Source organism: Ambystoma mexicanum, chromosome 1p, assembly GCF_040938575.1.
Source record: "Ambystoma mexicanum isolate Mex_15411 chromosome 1p, UKY_AmexF1_1, whole genome shotgun sequence".
Classification (NCBI taxonomy): Eukaryota; Metazoa; Chordata; class Amphibia; order Caudata; family Ambystomatidae; genus Ambystoma; species Ambystoma mexicanum.
In genome coordinates this window covers 87,714,144-87,731,044 of record NC_090921.1, presented here as the reverse complement: position 1 = coordinate 87,731,044, position 16,901 = coordinate 87,714,144, and the positions used below count along the sequence as shown (strand labels likewise).

General features: G+C 44.9%; 1 protein-coding gene across 13 annotated transcripts in view; it reads right to left on the bottom strand.

The window, feature by feature from the left end:
* Nucleotides 1–16,901, bottom strand: part of CAMTA2 (calmodulin binding transcription activator 2) — a 1,813,542-nt gene that overhangs the window by 225,455 nt on the left and 1,571,186 nt on the right. For 7 of the 13 annotated variants that reach the window (XM_069643632.1, XM_069643658.1, XM_069643676.1 and 4 more), the window contains one exon: nucleotides 9,071–9,262. The exons of the other annotated variants lie outside the window; for them this stretch is intronic. In XM_069643632.1, coding sequence (XP_069499733.1) covers nucleotides 9,071–9,262 — 192 coding nt within the window. The remainder of the gene's footprint in view (nucleotides 1–9,070; nucleotides 9,263–16,901) is intronic. 13 annotated transcript variants of the gene reach the window in all.

The following is a 16,901-nucleotide window of genomic DNA, read 5'->3' as shown; positions in this document are numbered from 1 at the left end:
AGTCTGCTTTCTATGTATCAGAATTTGGGCAGTTTGTCAAACTATATTCTATCAGCCAGAGGGAATCGGCATGGTGCCCAGCTAGTATGGGAGACCAGGCCTGCTTTCCTTCCTTCCCCTTTATTGCTGGGCCCCAGCATCCTGAGTAATCGGGAATCTATTCAAGAGAAACCATGCAATTTCCACAAGAAGCTACATACCGTCTTTACCACTGCTCTGGCCAAAAGTGCTATTGCTCTGCCTTCTATGGGACTGAAAGCAAGCATGCACTTTGGAAGACTCACCCTTCACAATGGCATTCATTTGTGCATTCAGCCAGACCCCAGTTTATTGGAGACAGATATCGGATAGTATCACCCGCAATATTGCAAAACGGTTCACCTGTACAACCACTATGCCTCAACGGCGGACAGCCAAACCCACAGACACACACCATGAAAAGGAGGTTGACCAGGAGGTAGAATTCTATGTCATGGATCATTCGGAAACACATTTTGCCTTTTGATGCAAGCGAAATGCAGACCTGGTCAACCTCCATGGATGTTTTCAAGCCACGTGGCTTCATTTGAAATATAACATTTTAGATGCCAAATCTATCAGTGGAAGGTGGGTATCGGACATTGCCCGGTGGGCCTAAGCATAAGAGTGTTTTGTGAACTTTCTGGCAAAGACAATGATTCACCATAGGCAGTACTGATGGTTAAGCTTGTTACTAGTATTAGCTGCCTTTACTCTTTCCATTATCACTTTTTTTTTTATAACTCCTAATTCAAAGGGGCGGGGAACCCCCGCACACTTTTCAGAAATATTTATCCATTTGTTTACTTCACATAAAAGAGGTTAATTGCTGATATATGTCAGCATCCTCAAATTGCCCTTGCCAGGGGTCAGTATGATGTCACAGCACTAATGTTAATCCCAGGCCTGTCCATCCTGGATTTTGGTTTGAACAAGGCTTGTTGTGAGTTAAGTTCCATTAGAGAAGGCAAATCTATTCTATGGGACTCTGAGAAGCAGCTGGGAGCAATGTAGAGGGAAGTGAATGGTTCTACTCTAATTCTAGAGAGTGTCACAGCAGGGTGTTATCCCCCTCAGTCAGCAAAGGGTGAGCCCACAGTGCAGTGTTAAGCAGCTGGACTTTGATGCATTAGACTGCTTCCACCCTCAAGTTGCATTGGACACTGGTAGACTCCACTCCAAGCCTATGTCAAAAAACATCTGCCTCGTCAAGACATTTGTGGTCATTTAAATTTAACTGTACAGGAGGGTACAGTGACAATACTGTGCACAATCTAGTTGTGGTAACTGATGCAACACTATGCAGATCATCCAGGGGGTGTGAGAGTAGCTGCGGAAGGGGTTGTGAATTCTTTGTAGTTACAGGATTGTGTTACTCTCCAAACACCAAACCTAAGTAGGATCTTTTCCCTCCATTCTCCACACTCCCCACCTGAGGGCTTCCGATCCAATCCCTAGGGACCAAATTTATTCTGAACATGGCAAATCCTGTAATTTCCAACTTCCCAATTCCCTTTAAATAATAATGTGCTCTTGGGGTGGGGAACTGCAGAATTCAGGAAATGCAGATGAATAGCTTGCAATCTTTCCAGACAGCGCAACTTAAAATTGGTGTTATGCGCAAGTTATACCACGTTTGTGATATTTACTTGTGTACCAGAAGTGCTTGGAGTCTCATCTCTTTCATACACTTCAGACAAAGCCTCCTAACACTCATTTACAGTTTCCCGGCCCATCCTATCACCTTTGTTGGTGCCCATTGCAACATGGCATGGCCTTTAGCAGGGTAGTTCCTGGCATTTGTGTGTCACTCAGTTTTCATCACTCAATCGCAGACTTCCAGTCTTATGCCCCCCTCTACTTCCTATCTGCTCACCAGCTTTCTTGTCATGGTACGCCCAAACGCTCAGTGTCTGCTACCTGAGTCGTTGCATCATGCACAGCTTCCTGCTATCTTCATTTGTACACTCCGTACCTTCCAGTCTGCTACTTGACTTCCATGCTTTACCCACATTTTTGCTTTCTCCCCCTCTCTCTCTCAACCCCATTCCTCCTGTCGGATGACCACCCGCATTTCCTGGAACCTCTCTTTAGCCTACACAATCTAGTCAAGACCTTGGTCTATCAATTGGTACCAGAGGTTTTTTCAATGCTCCCTTTTCCACTGTTGGGGTATTACATTCTCCTGTGCACCTCACCTTGTTCGAACTACAAGGCGAAATGGCTGCTAGGAAGGATTGCCGTTACTTGCGAGACACCCCTGTGCAAGGAAGGAGTTGCAAATCCTGCATCCAGCCATTGACAGCTTGTCCTGATCAATGACATGAATTGTCAGAGGGCAAGCATTACTAAAGGTTCCCAGTGTTTCTGTTACACATCTGAAAGTTCTACACATATGCCACCAGGTGCCACTTAAGCATCAATCAACTGAAGTTACAGACATGTTTGTCTGCTGCTTATTCATACAGCAGCTTGAGATGCGAGAGGGTGACTTCCCCTGGGGCAGGGTGACTCTTTCCACGATTAGTGCACATACATGACACCATCTTGCATGCCCCTTTGTCCACAGAACCATGCTGAGTGGCCATCTTGAAGAATGTGCTGTATATTTCACCAGTGAAATATCCACCATCTGCAGACATTTATGCAACACATTTTGTGCTAAGGACAATGCCACTGTCGAGAGGCTTACAAGCATACCTTTTTATTGTATAGCCTGCTTAAACAGAATTTGATAGGCTTCTTCAGTTACACATTTGTAGTGAGGCTTTTGAGAAGACACTCTCACCCCATTGGGGGCCTAACCAGATATTTACATGCATGTGTGTGACTTATACAACTTTCTCACATTGTTGCCTGTGCCCGTGAGGCCAGGAGCCTTTTTTCACAGGTACGCTACGCTTAATGCATTCTTATGACTTCTTGAATTGATACGTCTTGTTTGCCTTATTCAATTGTAACTAACATGAAATATACTGCATGTATCCTTTGTGGCAAGTCGGAAGGAGAATGACCCTCGGAAGACATGATTCATGTTATTTGAAGAAACTTATAAATTGAAGTCCTAACCTTCCCTCCACTAGCGAGAATACCCTAACTATCTAAAGAAGCTAAAGGTGCTTGTTAGTTGTCAGGAAATCCAAAGTAAAAATGTTCAGCAGTATATTAAACTAACTTAAATAGACCAAGGGAATGTTTTGTCTTCACCTGGTCTTGTCAGTTCTTTTGATAGTCTCTTTATTTATAAATTGTCTCTGTGATACAAATATTTCTCGTTGGATAGTCTGAGATCACTTCTTGTAGTTCTTCAAAAGTATTCAAATGCTTCATCATTTCTTGGTCCTATGTTTAGAATATCTTCCTCTCAGACATTACTTCACACTGTGATTATCACTTGTATATTCTTCACAGTCTTTCTTTCCACCATTTCTTGAGGTGGGCTTCTCTTGGCCCCTTTTCAACCGTCCATTGTGATAACTTCTCTGTCTTACAGTGTCTCTTTGGTTATCTTGTTCATTCAGGGATTTTATATCCTGTTTCTCATCATATGATTCTGCATTACATTTCCTCCATTCTTGAACTTGAAAGGAAGGTGGTATCTTCCCTTCCTCCCACGGGACTTCTTTCCAGTCACTGTTAGTTTCCTATCTGGGTTGCTTATCCTGCTTTTTCCTAGGCTTTTCACCTCTTATCTTACTTGGTTTCCTGCTTCATTAGCTCATCCTGTGCACTGGGACGGGTTTCTCCCTTTATATAATTTCCCTCCTCCTTAGCCGGGTTATTAGTTATTCTTTTACAACTCCAATGACACGATTATAGTTCTACTTTCTCGTCCTTATGACTGATACATGATTCTTCTGATCTATAATGGCGTCCCAGCGGCCTCCCGCTACCACCAGTACCTCTCCCTGCGCTGGTAATGGCGGCGGGGCATGGTTCGCACTCAGGATTGCTTTCTCGCTCTTCTCGCGTTACTGTCAATCTCAGTGTCCTCCTTTGGGCATCCTGCACACCATGCTTCTTTTCTTCACAATGCTCTCCTCCCATCTGCATTCGCCGGACCTCTGGCATCTCTTACTGGCGTTCTCTGCCTCGCTGAAAATTGCGGGCTCTGCCGCTTGCTTTTGCTCCACCTCCGCAAGGCACAAAGATGTCAGGGGGCTTCCCCAACGCACAAGGCTCTCTAAGTTAAAAATGTGTCTCTTGTTAAAGAGTTGGGTTTCTTTTTGCATTGCCATCAGCCAAAGATAAAGATGCCACTTTATTTACTTTTACAGGCAGTCCCATGTATGAGACTATGGTATGTGGCCTAGGGAGTTCTTCATAGAGCAGGCTCACCTCCCTAGCCTCAAGGGTGGTGGGGGCTGCAGGGGTTGGGGGGTACAAATCCCTGTGATTCGTCCAACCTTGTTCTCATCACTGTTCTTGGCCTTACATTAGACAGCTCCAGAAATGGAGTAGCTAAGCGACCAAGACGTTTTCATTTATCCACCTGCAGTGAATCTGAACCTTCAAATGTTATTGAAAACATTGCATTAGTTCTTTCCAAACACCAGAAAGAAAAAACACAGCACAAAGTTAGCTCCTGATAATACCCTTGACTAAATCTCTATCATGGCAATGGTTTCAGTTTCAACCTACCAACTCAAAAGGTCACCAGTGAGAAATACGGATTAGATTTTGTTGGGCAATAGGTGCATTTGTAGAAGACAGCCTCTCCTGGCACCATATAGTCAGAAATTAGATGAAATTGGGGTATGCTTGGTTTCGCTGCGCTTGATGAGTATTCCTAGTATGAGGTGGACTGCTGCTCTTAGTCGGTGCCTAAAGGTATACCCATACCTTAAGAGTTAACATGTAGGTCAGGCTGATACCGCTGATTGGAGCAAGTCTGCACAAAACTTAATACTAAGTTAGATATTTAGTAAGTCCAATAATTAGGATCAATGCAGGTCATTCGGTACCTGAGCCACACTCGTTTCCTGAGCATGAAAACCTTGTACTCAAGTCAGAATTCTAAATATCTAACTTAGTATTAAGTATCGTGCAGACTTGCGACAACCAGAGGTGTCGGACGGAAATTAGACTATTCCTGGGAATTCGTCCCTTCTCTACAAGGGGTGCCACCTCCTGTGGGACTAGGGCTGTTAGTTATGCAATACCTTCCATAGTGGACAGGGCAACCAGGATCCCACTGGGGTGACCACCCCCTGTGGACAAGGAATGCTAAAGTAGGGATTCCCTTTTACCACCCCTCACTGTAAAATTCCAAGCATTGATTATAAGGTGGACAGCTTGCTCTCTGATCTATATCTGTTGCAACCTAGTAAAACCAAGAATCAATAGTATTTTCCTCTCCATTATAAAGAGGGTCTAAAGTACGCCGGTCCATCAAAGGAGAGTGCTGGAGGAGCCAAATGGAAAATTCATGCAGTCGGCGTGCTCTGCGGGAACCAAAGGCAACCTGCAGAACGCTGCCTCTTCACGCACGGCGAGATACCAGCAGGAAAGCCGCGAGAAGCTGCACACTGTGCCAGAAGACATACCAGCGTCCTGCTTCTCCAACGCCAGAGGAAAGGACCGATGTGAAGCAGCTGGCTGTGCAGTTGGAAGCACTAGAACGCAGGTCCGTGCATTACAGGGAGACCACCTCCACAACCGAAAACTGCCGCTAGCAAAAAGGTAAGTGGCATTGCTGAGTTAGTGGGTGGAGGATGGCGAGACAGTGGCATAGCCCAAGCGTGGCTAATAACCAGAAGACCCTGGGAGGGGCTAAAACACAAAGCACAACGAGCCACGTAGGCCCATAGCCCACACATGGCTCATATTCTAAAGTCTCCAGAAGGGTGCAAGAGAAAGCACAACTACAGTGGGGCTACGCAGGCCCATAGCCCACCTTTGGCTGATAATCAAAGGACCCCATAAGAGGACAAGAGAGACTGCAACCAAAGCAGGGCTGTACAGGCCCTTAGCCTACCTGACGCTGAAAGTAAAAGTATCCAACCAAGAACAAGAAGAAAGTGCCGTTTTGTCATTACCAACAGCAACAAACCTAAAGAATGCATTTGGCTTAATAGATCCCCAGTAGGGGAAAGAAAATCAAGAACTGTTCTGACTAGAAAGACTTGGAAGAGACACCTCTGTTGGTTTAGTAAGCTGGGGGGTCAGAAAACCAGCCATCACTGATTTAATTCAGGGGGAGAGTAACCTTTTTCTAAGTTAAAAGATTGTCTTTCTTTTTACAGTGGTACGAGAGAGATTAGGATAGCTTAGGTTTGACATAACTCTTGACGAGCACTGTTCGTTGTTTTTTCAGAGTAGGGAATCATGATAGGGTTTACAGAAGGTTTTTCTTTGATTTAAACAAAAGTTGTGTTCAAACATGTCCTCTTCTACGTCTCTTAATTCTGACCTACCACAGAAAGCATCATGTTACTAGGAATGTCACAATATAGATACTCAAAGTTGAAAGGTAAAATTTAATTGAACTCTCCCTCTCCCAAAATAAAAATTGCAGAATGCTTCCTCTTCTGAAAAGCACAAAGAACATGCCTACTTAAACATTCTATGAATAGCCAACCAACATGAGATATGCACCACAACTAGCCAGGTAAAACCTCTCTATGGCAGCAGACTGGTTGTAAAAATACATAAAGTATTCCACTAAACTTGACATCTAATATGGAGCCATGGCACTTCGAAACAGGCTAGGCTCCTTACAAACACACACTGATGAATCTTCTTTTAAGATGCTAAAGCAAGAGAAATGCAGAGGAGGATGACATAGTAACAGTACTGCAATGTGCTGGGGCCCATAAGGAGCGAAGTAACAGCACAACTGCCCCAAGGGGCTCAGCAGCCCTACTGCAGACAGACAGAAGGGGCCATCATAGCAAACATGAAGTTTGCCAAAGCAGCTCAGCAGAGGCCAAATAGACGTGCTGATAGCCTGAAGAGGCACAGCAGTAGTAGAGTCGCCTATAGTAGCTGAGCAACTGTGCAGTCAGCCCAAAAGTGACTGAGAACAATTCAGCACAGTCAGATTGGGAGGTAGAGCAAGGGGAAATCAGCAGCAAACTTCATTCAGATGCAGCAAAGCAACAGCACAGTCGGCCATTGAAGGGCGAAGCGGCAGTAAGTGACCTCAGGGTCTCCTTTAAAGGGCTACATACTAGCAAACTCAATATAGTGCACCATTGAGTAGGTGAGCAACAGTGGAGTCTACATAAAAGAGCAGAACAATAGCATCTGTGCAGTCTGCACCAACGAGCTGAGTAACGGTGCACGTGCAGTTGGCATAGAGGAGCTGAGCGACAGCATCTGGTCAGGCCACACCAAAGTCCTGAGAAACAGACTACATCAAGGGGCTGAGCAACACCATCCATGTAGTCTGCAAAAGGGGCAGATCAACAACATCCGTGCAGACTTCAACAAGGAGGTGAGTGAAGTCTGCACCAAGCAGCTGAGGAACAACATCTGTGCAGTCTGCACCCAGGAGGTGCGTGAGGTCTGCACCAAGCAGCTGAGCAACAGCATCCGCGCAGTCTCCACCAAGGAGCTGGCCAATAGCATCTGTGAAATATGCATCACAGAGCTGAACAGCAGAATCCATGCAGTCTTCTAAAAGGGCTGAGAAATAGCATCTGTGCAGACCTCTAAACTAGCAAAGCAATAGCATCCGTGCAGTCTCCTAAACGAGCTCAGCACCAGCATCTGTGCAGTCTGAAACACAGGCTGAGCACAACACACATGCAGAGTCCTAAAGAGCAGAGTCTGAAAGGATATGGCAGCAGTGCACATAGGAAAATAGTATAGTAGCAGGCCAGTCTACTGGGCCATGCAATGTCAGGACTTCAAAGAGTGGAGTTAGGTTAGTAACCTTTATGAGAAGATGGAGACATAGTTGTGAGACACTAGGACTGGGCAGAAAGCTAAGACCATATGTAAATACAGAAGGTGAGGAGGCAGACAAGATTCATGGGGATAACCATATGAACTTGGACCCCAAATGAGAGGCTAATGAGCCCTTACATTAAAACAAATTAAATGCCTACACAGCAGATATCGAAGTGTTCTGTCTTACAGAAAAGAATGCAATTCACAGAAGGACAAATGAGATGTGATCCAGCAGAGCTACGTTGGATGAATGTAGTAAGTGTATCTGCTCCCGCTTCTTCAGAGTCCATACAATGAGGGGCAAAAAGAGGTCTAGCGCCGCTCCTCATGTATCAAAAATGTACTATTACTCTTTCTTTGCAATAAACAGAAAAAAATCGAATACCCGCTGACAAGACTATTTTAGAAGTGCAGTGGCCGTTACATCATGATCGTACAACAGTCTTACCTGTAAAGGTGACTTTTTCAGTGTCTTATTCGTTAATACCATATAGCTGTAGATGTAAAGCAAAAGGTGAAAGGCTAAACGGCCATAGTGAAGTTAACTGCTTTCTGAGAGTGTGTGCCCTGGTCTGCCCAATTGGCACTGATATATTGTAGTTAGTTAGATCCATGAGCCTTGGTGCCGACATGCTGCTTTTCGGGTCCCCTTTCTCCTGATTCTAAAGATTTAGATTCAGTTGGGCAGAACTACTCCATGCTCGTTCGGCAACAAAGAACCTTAAACTATGATGAGATGAAATGTATGTAAATATGTTAAGCAGCACCAGTCAACATTACACAATCATTCCAGAGCAGGATTGGATTGACAGAAGACCGTTTGTGGTCCTCGTCCACACTAATGCATCAGACTATTGTGCTCTCACTACCTGCTCGTCTCACTTATAGGAGAAGATTGGATCTGAAAGTCATAGCAGGAGACACACTATTGTGCATCAAGTTTAGCAAGAACTCTAACAGCTTACTCTTGTCACAACTCTTCTGACCATGAGATGATGACATGGATGTGAAATAGATAGCGCTGACAAACGATTCACCTGACAAGTGTGGGCAACATTCCATCCATTCCCATGCCTTGCTTTCTTTCCAGAGATAAAGATGGGCATGGAAGCATGCCAAGAAAGAAAAGATGAAGACCCATATTTGATGATCTTACCGGACCATTTTTAGTTTCATCGCCTCAGCTGCCCGCTTGCTTATCTTCCTGCTGCGAGCTCCATGCCCCACCCCTGGCTCCAGGGAACAGGAAGGAGCACTCAGGGTGGCCTCACTGCGCGCACTCCTCATCTGTTCCGTTGGAGCTAACTGGGCGAAGCGTGCAAGAGTGCACGCGGCTCGACAGCTCTCTCTAATGCCCGAGAGGCAGGGAGAACAGAAAAGGAACACATTACTTCCTTATACCTGTTGGCTCGCTAGGTTTCATTCACAGAAGAAAGCCAACTGTCGACTTGTTGCCATACCTTGAGAGGATGTAAGGACTTGTACTCGCAATAACACTTTAATGACACTGCTGCTCGGTGCATATGTACATACACGCACACACACACACACACACACACACAACCTGTACACACCAAACACTGCCTGTACATACACACACACACAACCGCTCTCCTCCCCACCTGTGTGCCTGCACTCAATGCCCTCAGTACCAGTCTCTCCTCAGTGAACTTTTCAAAAAACACATTGACAATGAAAGAGACCGAACACTAGGAAAAACTGTATGCCCATTGGTATTTGTGGAACAAAAGAAGCATGAGAAGTAACTTTCGAAGTAACACTTTCGTTCCTCTCATGACATTTATTCCATATATATGCTTCCCAGGGTCATGCTCTACAGTACAATTCAACATGCCTATTCAGATAAGATCAAACTTTAGCATAGGGTATGCCTTCAGACTCTTCATAAGGGTCCACAAATCTATGGCAGAATGCGCCTTCCCTCCAATGCTTTCACGACAGACCCAATATTTACATGATCACCTATTGTGCTGGAAAGACTGAAGTCCCTTAATTCATTGGTCTTCTCTGGTCCCAGTTTGGTTGGTGCTTTACCGGAAGCTTGGAATACTTTCAGATGGAAATTTCAATGTTGGTACTTGGTCGATTTCTGATCTTACATCTGTTATAGCACTATGAATAGGGTGATACATAATCTGTTTTCTCATTCTCAAGAACATGTATATTGTCTTTGGGCTTCCACTTTTATCCAAGGGCCAGATTGTGTTCAGTTTTCTAAGATTCGTAAAATATTATGTGGCTGCAATCAGTATGAAAAATAGATTTGCTTCCCCCTGGACGTTGTGCACTGAAGCATTATACCCCACTTCTCAAATAAGGCCATTGGCTTGCCACTTGTAGTGAAATACGACACTACCATGTGGCTCTTCTGGACTTTTCTGTATTATTTATCAAACACCACCACCTGAGTAGGAATGATACACTATGAATCCACCGGCTGGCTCTGCTTTTGAAAGAAAGCTAGCCTGCTGCAAATAACAGTAATGGAACAATAATTCCAAGGCTTACAACAATTTGTTTTTTATATTAGTCATGTAACATCCCAAAAACCTTGTCTTGCTTAGCACACACAATGCTGCATTTCCTCATTGCCCTTTACGTTTAATCAAAGGAAGTTCCTAAGGTTTAGTAAAATGGTAATCAGCTCAAGCCACATAAATACTTGAACCTGCAATTATTATATAGAAAGATGAAACTAACATGACTTCCACTGGGAAAGAACTTTCTTTTTGCCTTTTCCTTCTACTGATTTCAATGGAACCCACAGCTATTTGCTACGGCTTAAACCCAGCATTGACATTTGGAGGTAAGTAAAGTCTTTTTGGTTAACTTCCTTTGCTCAACTCACCTATTTTGGAGGCACTGGCCAGCGCATGGAGACAAGTGCAAGAGGCCCTTGTGCAGATACTGGTTTTGTTTTTATGTAGCACACATCAACTTACAGTGAAGTGCTGCAGGAGTACTATGTATCCCTTTTTCTTTTTCAAGAGTAACTGTTTGATCTTGTTGTTTGACCACCTTCTGGCTTTCTCGGGTTGGGAGTGGCTCTATAAGCTAAACACGTTACTGGAATTTAGCTTGGTTTCCCGGCGAAAGCAAGTGTGTGAGACCTGGCTGGTTATGGGGGATGGAGCCGTCTTGTCCAAATCCACATTCGAGAAAGGAGATATCTTGTGCTGGGAAGATGTGAAGCTAAATGCTGTCCATGATTGGACAGCCCTGTTAAGATTGATTGGTGCAGTCACGTCTGAATTTGGGATAGAGGAAGAGTTCTGCAGCCATGCATCAGATCATTTAGTAGAGCCAAGACCCAGAAGAAGAGAAGCACCACGTTGAAGACCCGGAAGACAGATTCTGAGGACGACCAGCACTGCCAAAGCCAGGTCCTGGTGAAGCCATGCCTCTTGCAAAAATACAAAAAGACCGTTGTTGGTGCTTCAACCCTTGGATTTGTGGAATCAACCAGCCTGTACTCTTGCATGAGAAGTGTGCCATCAGAAGCCCTAAGAAGCATCCTAGGACTAACCTGGCACAGCTTTGCCAAAGGCTTATTCAGTGTATTTGTCTTCATCAAGAACTGGAACCTGGGATTCTGCAGGTCATCGACTTGTGGCCCAAGACCAGTCCTCCAACTATAAATGCTCTAATGCATGAGAACGGGCCATACTGGGTGGAGTCTTCTTCACCGGCTTGTGTTTCAGCTGCCGTGTCCTGATCCAGGTGAACTTCACTGCTGCCCATCTCTGCTGTGTACTGGGCAGTCTCCTCTCAGCATGGGACCTGCTGAGACTGCTGTTCTGAAGCGCCAGGGCTGTACTGCTGGAATGTCTACAGTACTGACCTGCCCTCTAGCCAGAAACAATCCTGAAGTCGACTTCAGCCACTACACCCATGGTCCCTTCCAACTGAACCAACACCAGAAGTAAGTGGGCCTAGCGATTCCAAGTATCCTTTGGGTGGTAACTTGGAAGATTGCAGTTCAGGGCTTGAGCCTACATACCTGTGTTTTTGCTTCCTCCCACAATAGGGTTTGTATGGGTGTAAAGCTCACTCCCTAACTATGCTTTGCCTGGTCGTTCGTGATTGGTGGAGTTCTGGCCAGGATCCCCCACACGGTAACACCTAGTGTGATGGTTTTGGAAGAGTGCCCCTAACAAATAGAAACCTACATTTTAAACACCAAAAGTGCTTTATTCTGAAACTGAGTCCAACCCATTAACGTTGCCAAAGCTTGTTCTAAGGAGACTTCCTACTTCGGATACAGGTACTCACCTGGAACTTTGACTCTGTTCAGGCACTCAGCCTACTTATCTGGTAGTGAAGTATTAGAAAACATTTGAAATTATATGATGAGGTATGTTTACTGTTTTCAAATGCATATTGTTTCCACTTTCCTGCTTGCAGTTTACCCAGCTTCATTGTAAAATGTGGCTGATCTTGCTCTGAGCTCACCAACTGAGTACATATATGTGTACATAGCATGTTTTGCTAATAATTGCTTGACCATTACTTTACCAGTTTAAAGCGAAGGCCTAATAAATTAGTATATTTATGTACTCCTGTGGTGCTAGTCTGGTCTTATTTGCGTTCTTTATGTTGGGTTAACTGTGCTACTACACCACCTCTTATAGCTCTCTGTAATCTCCCCTACTGCTCTGTCTGTCTTACTTTGTTAGAGTTTGGCAAGACAGAAGTGTCAAATAACCCTGTTTATCAAATAGGGTGGCATCATAGGCCCCTCCCAACAGGGTTGGTTTTGAAAATCAATGTTAATAACTGTTTTTGCATTTTGTAAGGAGGTTGGAAGATTGTGATACTCTTAGCTATAACAAGGAGATCTTGTTCGGCAATTGGTTGATTTCCGAATGGCATGGTTTCCTTCCAGATACCCCTGCCTACTAACAGGGACAGGTTATTGCATGGTCCCATTTGCACAACAGAAGTCCTAGTCCATATCAGTGTTTATACAATTTGTAGAAATATCCCATCTTTGGCTGCAATAAACCTGCGCTTCCCTTAATGAGTTCAGACCTCCGATTCATCTCACCATTGCTGGGTGTCAGGTGTGAAATTCCTTTTAGGTTTTCTTTTTGCTGAGGTAGGCCCCTCATTTTGGGGTCACTAGTTATTTTTGTCAACAGTGACACTTTTTCTATAGTCTAACTTAAGACTGCAACTCACTTTTTATATTTACTTTGCTAGTAGTCCATAAGGCTACCAACGAAGGAGTATTTCCAAGATCCCTATTCCATCCCTGGATGAGCTGCCTGATCCGGAAAGTGTGTCAACAGTTATAGACGGGTGGCAGCTGTATAACCTTTACATAGCTATACCATGGTGTAGTGTTTTAAAAGCTATCACAGTCACTTGTTGCCTATAATGGAGCAACATGATGCCCTACAGGTTTTAAAATCTGATATCTAGTCATTTTGCTGGCGGTCCTTGTGCGTTGAACATTGTCTCAGAGTTCACAAAGGCAGCTATGTGTAAATGGAATCCAGTTTGGAGCCGGGCAAGGATCTGTCAAGACACCTAAATCCACATCCCTTTGTGTGTATCTTTGTGTGTATCTGTGAAAGAAAAAAGGGGGTGGCCTTCCCTGATTGGAAGGCCGCCAACATATTAAGTGGAGCATGGGTGTCATCACCCCGCCCGTGTGTGTGTGTGTGTGTGCATGTGTATGTCTTTGTTTGTGTAGAGATCAAGAGTCATTCATTAGAATCTACCTGAAACTTCTCATGAGTAGTTGAAGGGACGATGGTGCTGAGGAATCCCTGCGTCAAGTTCTGGAGTGAACACATGATCCTCCTGAAGCTGAAGCGCTGCCTCGCTCCACTTTGAGGAATACTGCTTCACGATCTACCTTCGAATGGTCTAGTGCAAACAATTGGACCCTCCTCATCTGCATTCCTGTGTGCTCATCTATGCTCTCCTGGATCACGTTCATTACTGCAGCAGTAGTGGGATCCCCTGCTACTCTGCCGGAACCTGAACCAAGTCTTTGCTTCTGTTCAAAAATGTTTTCTCTAGCATGGGGCAGCTTGAACTGGACCTGTATGGCAGTCCTTCGAGGGAAACTCCTCTGACCTGATCAGCAGCGTTTTGCCTTGACCGGAGCATCCACTCACTTGACGACAAGGGCACCCACTGTGCTTTTCAGCAGATGCTGCTCTTTTGTCCATCACCCTGTGGTTGATCTCGTGGGGCTCTTCCAACTTGGTCCACATCATTTGTCTCATCCATCCACTTTCACAGCCTCTTGCACAGACTGTATCTGGAGCCAAAACTAAAACCAGATGTTGAAACCCAACTTTGCACCCGCAGCTCGAGGTCTTCACCAATGCCTTACATCAGCATAGCCTACACTCGTTTCATGGCTCCTGTGCTGTCACTGACCCCCTTCCCCAACCCTGACATTCACTGCATACAGATCCGGTGGCACCTCTACAACCTTCATTTCTTGGGCTCTGGTGGTGTCCCTCCTCATCGCCAACATGACAGTTGCCTTCCCTATAGGGTACCTGGACTGTGGTAACTTGATCTTGGTCTTTACATATGAATGCAAGCTACCTCCTGACATATTTACTGTTAAAGTGTAGGGACACATTTTCTAAATCCTCTAATAGTATCTGAATATTTTACTTACCTTTTAAATTATGGTGAATACTTGCTTAGATTGCTGTTTGTGTGTTTTTTCAATATTCCTCCGTTCTAATTTGAGATACCTTAGCTGTGGGTTGTAGATATTCCTGATGCACAATGTTACGGAAAGAACATATTATGAATACTATTGTTTAAACCTTCCTTTACTGTGTATTGATGAGTGTGTAACGTAAAGCTGCAGATGAAGAAGGCTGTTACTACAAAGGTGGCATATTTGGGGCTAAAGACCTATTTACACAGGAAAGCAAGAAAAAACCTATCTGTCCCTATTCCGAAGAGGAGTCTCCCTACCTGAACTAAAGGTAAGGTGTCTGTCAGCTCAAAAGTGTCCACCATCCTACGTCAAGAAAACCTTACTTCTGTCACTTAAACTAGTAACAAAAGAAGAACAAGTTACTTCTTACCTTGTAACGTTCTTTCGATGGGATGTTCCTCATCTTTGATAGATCATCCACCAGCTTGCTGGCCTTGGAATTTTTTTTTCAGTAGAGGGCGCTGCGCGTCGACGTCCCTCGAGCCGATGTCCCTCGACGGCCTCCGTATCGGCGCCGACGTCACCACGCCTATAAATAGACTCGCGCAGCGCCCGTTGCTCAGTTCCGTTTTGACATTAACAGTTGTTTTACATGAATTGGTTATTGACCTTGAAGGAGCGTAAGCTGCAACCACAAGGGAAGTATTACTGCGGGGATGGATGGGAGGGGCGATTAGGAATACGTCGGAGGAACATCCCATCGAAAGAACGTTACAAGTTAAGAAGTAACTTGTTCTTCGAAGGGATTGTGTCCTCCGACGTATTCCTCATCTTTGATAGACTCCCATAGCAGTGGTGTGCAATTGGAGGTGGGAGTAAAACTCTAGGGTTCCTTTCAGGAATGAACCGAATGTAATACGGATTTGCCAAACCTAGTCTCTTGACTAGAGGAGGAATCCAGGTTGTAAAATCTTGTGAAGGTATGTGCGGACGACCATGTGGCAGCCGCACATATGTCTCGAACCGGAACACCTCTTTGGAGGGCCGAGGAGGCTGCAATACCCCTGGTTGAATGAGCCCTAAGATTTTGAGGAGGCTCTCTCCCTGCCAGTTTGTAGCATTCCAGGATGGCCAAAATAATCCATCTGGAAATGGTTTGTTTTGTTATCGGTAGTCCCAGCTTGTGCCCTGAGTAACCCACGAACAGTTGGTCTGCTTGCCTAATCCTAGCAAGTCTGTTGATGTAAAAGCTTAAGGCTTGCCTTGGGTCCAGCCTATGTAGCCTTTCTTCCTCTTTCCCCGGATGGGGAGGCGGATAGAATGAAGGTAAAGTAATTTTCTGAGTGATGTGGAATTCAGAAACCACCTTTGGGAGGAAATTAGGCTTCACCTGTAGGACAACCTTGTCTTTATGAAAAATTGTATGAGGGGGTTTACAGGATAGAGCTTGTAATTCGCTCACCCTTCTAGCAGATGTTAAAGCCACTGACAAGACAGTTTTAAGGATGAGAAATTTTAGCGAACAAGAGTGGAGTGGTTTGAAAGGAGTACCCATCAGGAAATGTAAGACTAAATTTAAGTCCCATAAAGGAACCTGGAAAGGTCTTGGATGGTAGACATTAGTTAATCCCTTTAGAAATTGTATTACTAAGGGTAATTTGAAATACGAAGGCTCCTCCGCAGTGCGCTTGAAGATCGACAGCGCTGCGAGATAGCCCTTGATAGTGCCAACTTGAAGGCCTGAATTTGCCAAGTAGAGTAGAAAGGATAACACCGTTGGTGTACCACATGAAAAGGGGTCGATATTCTCTTCTCTACACCAGCTGCAAAACTTGTTCCAACGGCAGCGGTATAAAGTCTTCGTTTCTGGCCTTCTGGCCGAAAGCAACACTTCCATGACATCATCAGGAGGTCCCAATCCTCGTATCTCAACCTTTCAGAAGCCAGGCGTGAAGGTTGACCTCCCTTCTGTGAGAAAAGATTCTCCTTGAGTGGAAGACGAATTGGAGGGCAGATGGACATGTCCAGAAGGTCCGGGTACCACGTTCTCCTGGCCCAGTCTGGGGCAATTAGGATCATGGTTCTCCGGAATCTTCTCAACCTCCTCATTTGAGGAATGACAGGGACTGGTGGAAACGCGTACAGGAGTGGAAACTCCCAGTCCACTACGAACGCGTCCCCTAGAGCTCCTCTCGGGGGAAATTCCCTTGAACAAAACAGATTGCACTTTCTGTTGGTACTGGTGGCAAACAGATCCACTTGAGGGGTTCCCCAAAGGGCGAAGATCTCCCGAAGGACTTCCTGAGCTAGTTCCCATTCGTGGGAGACT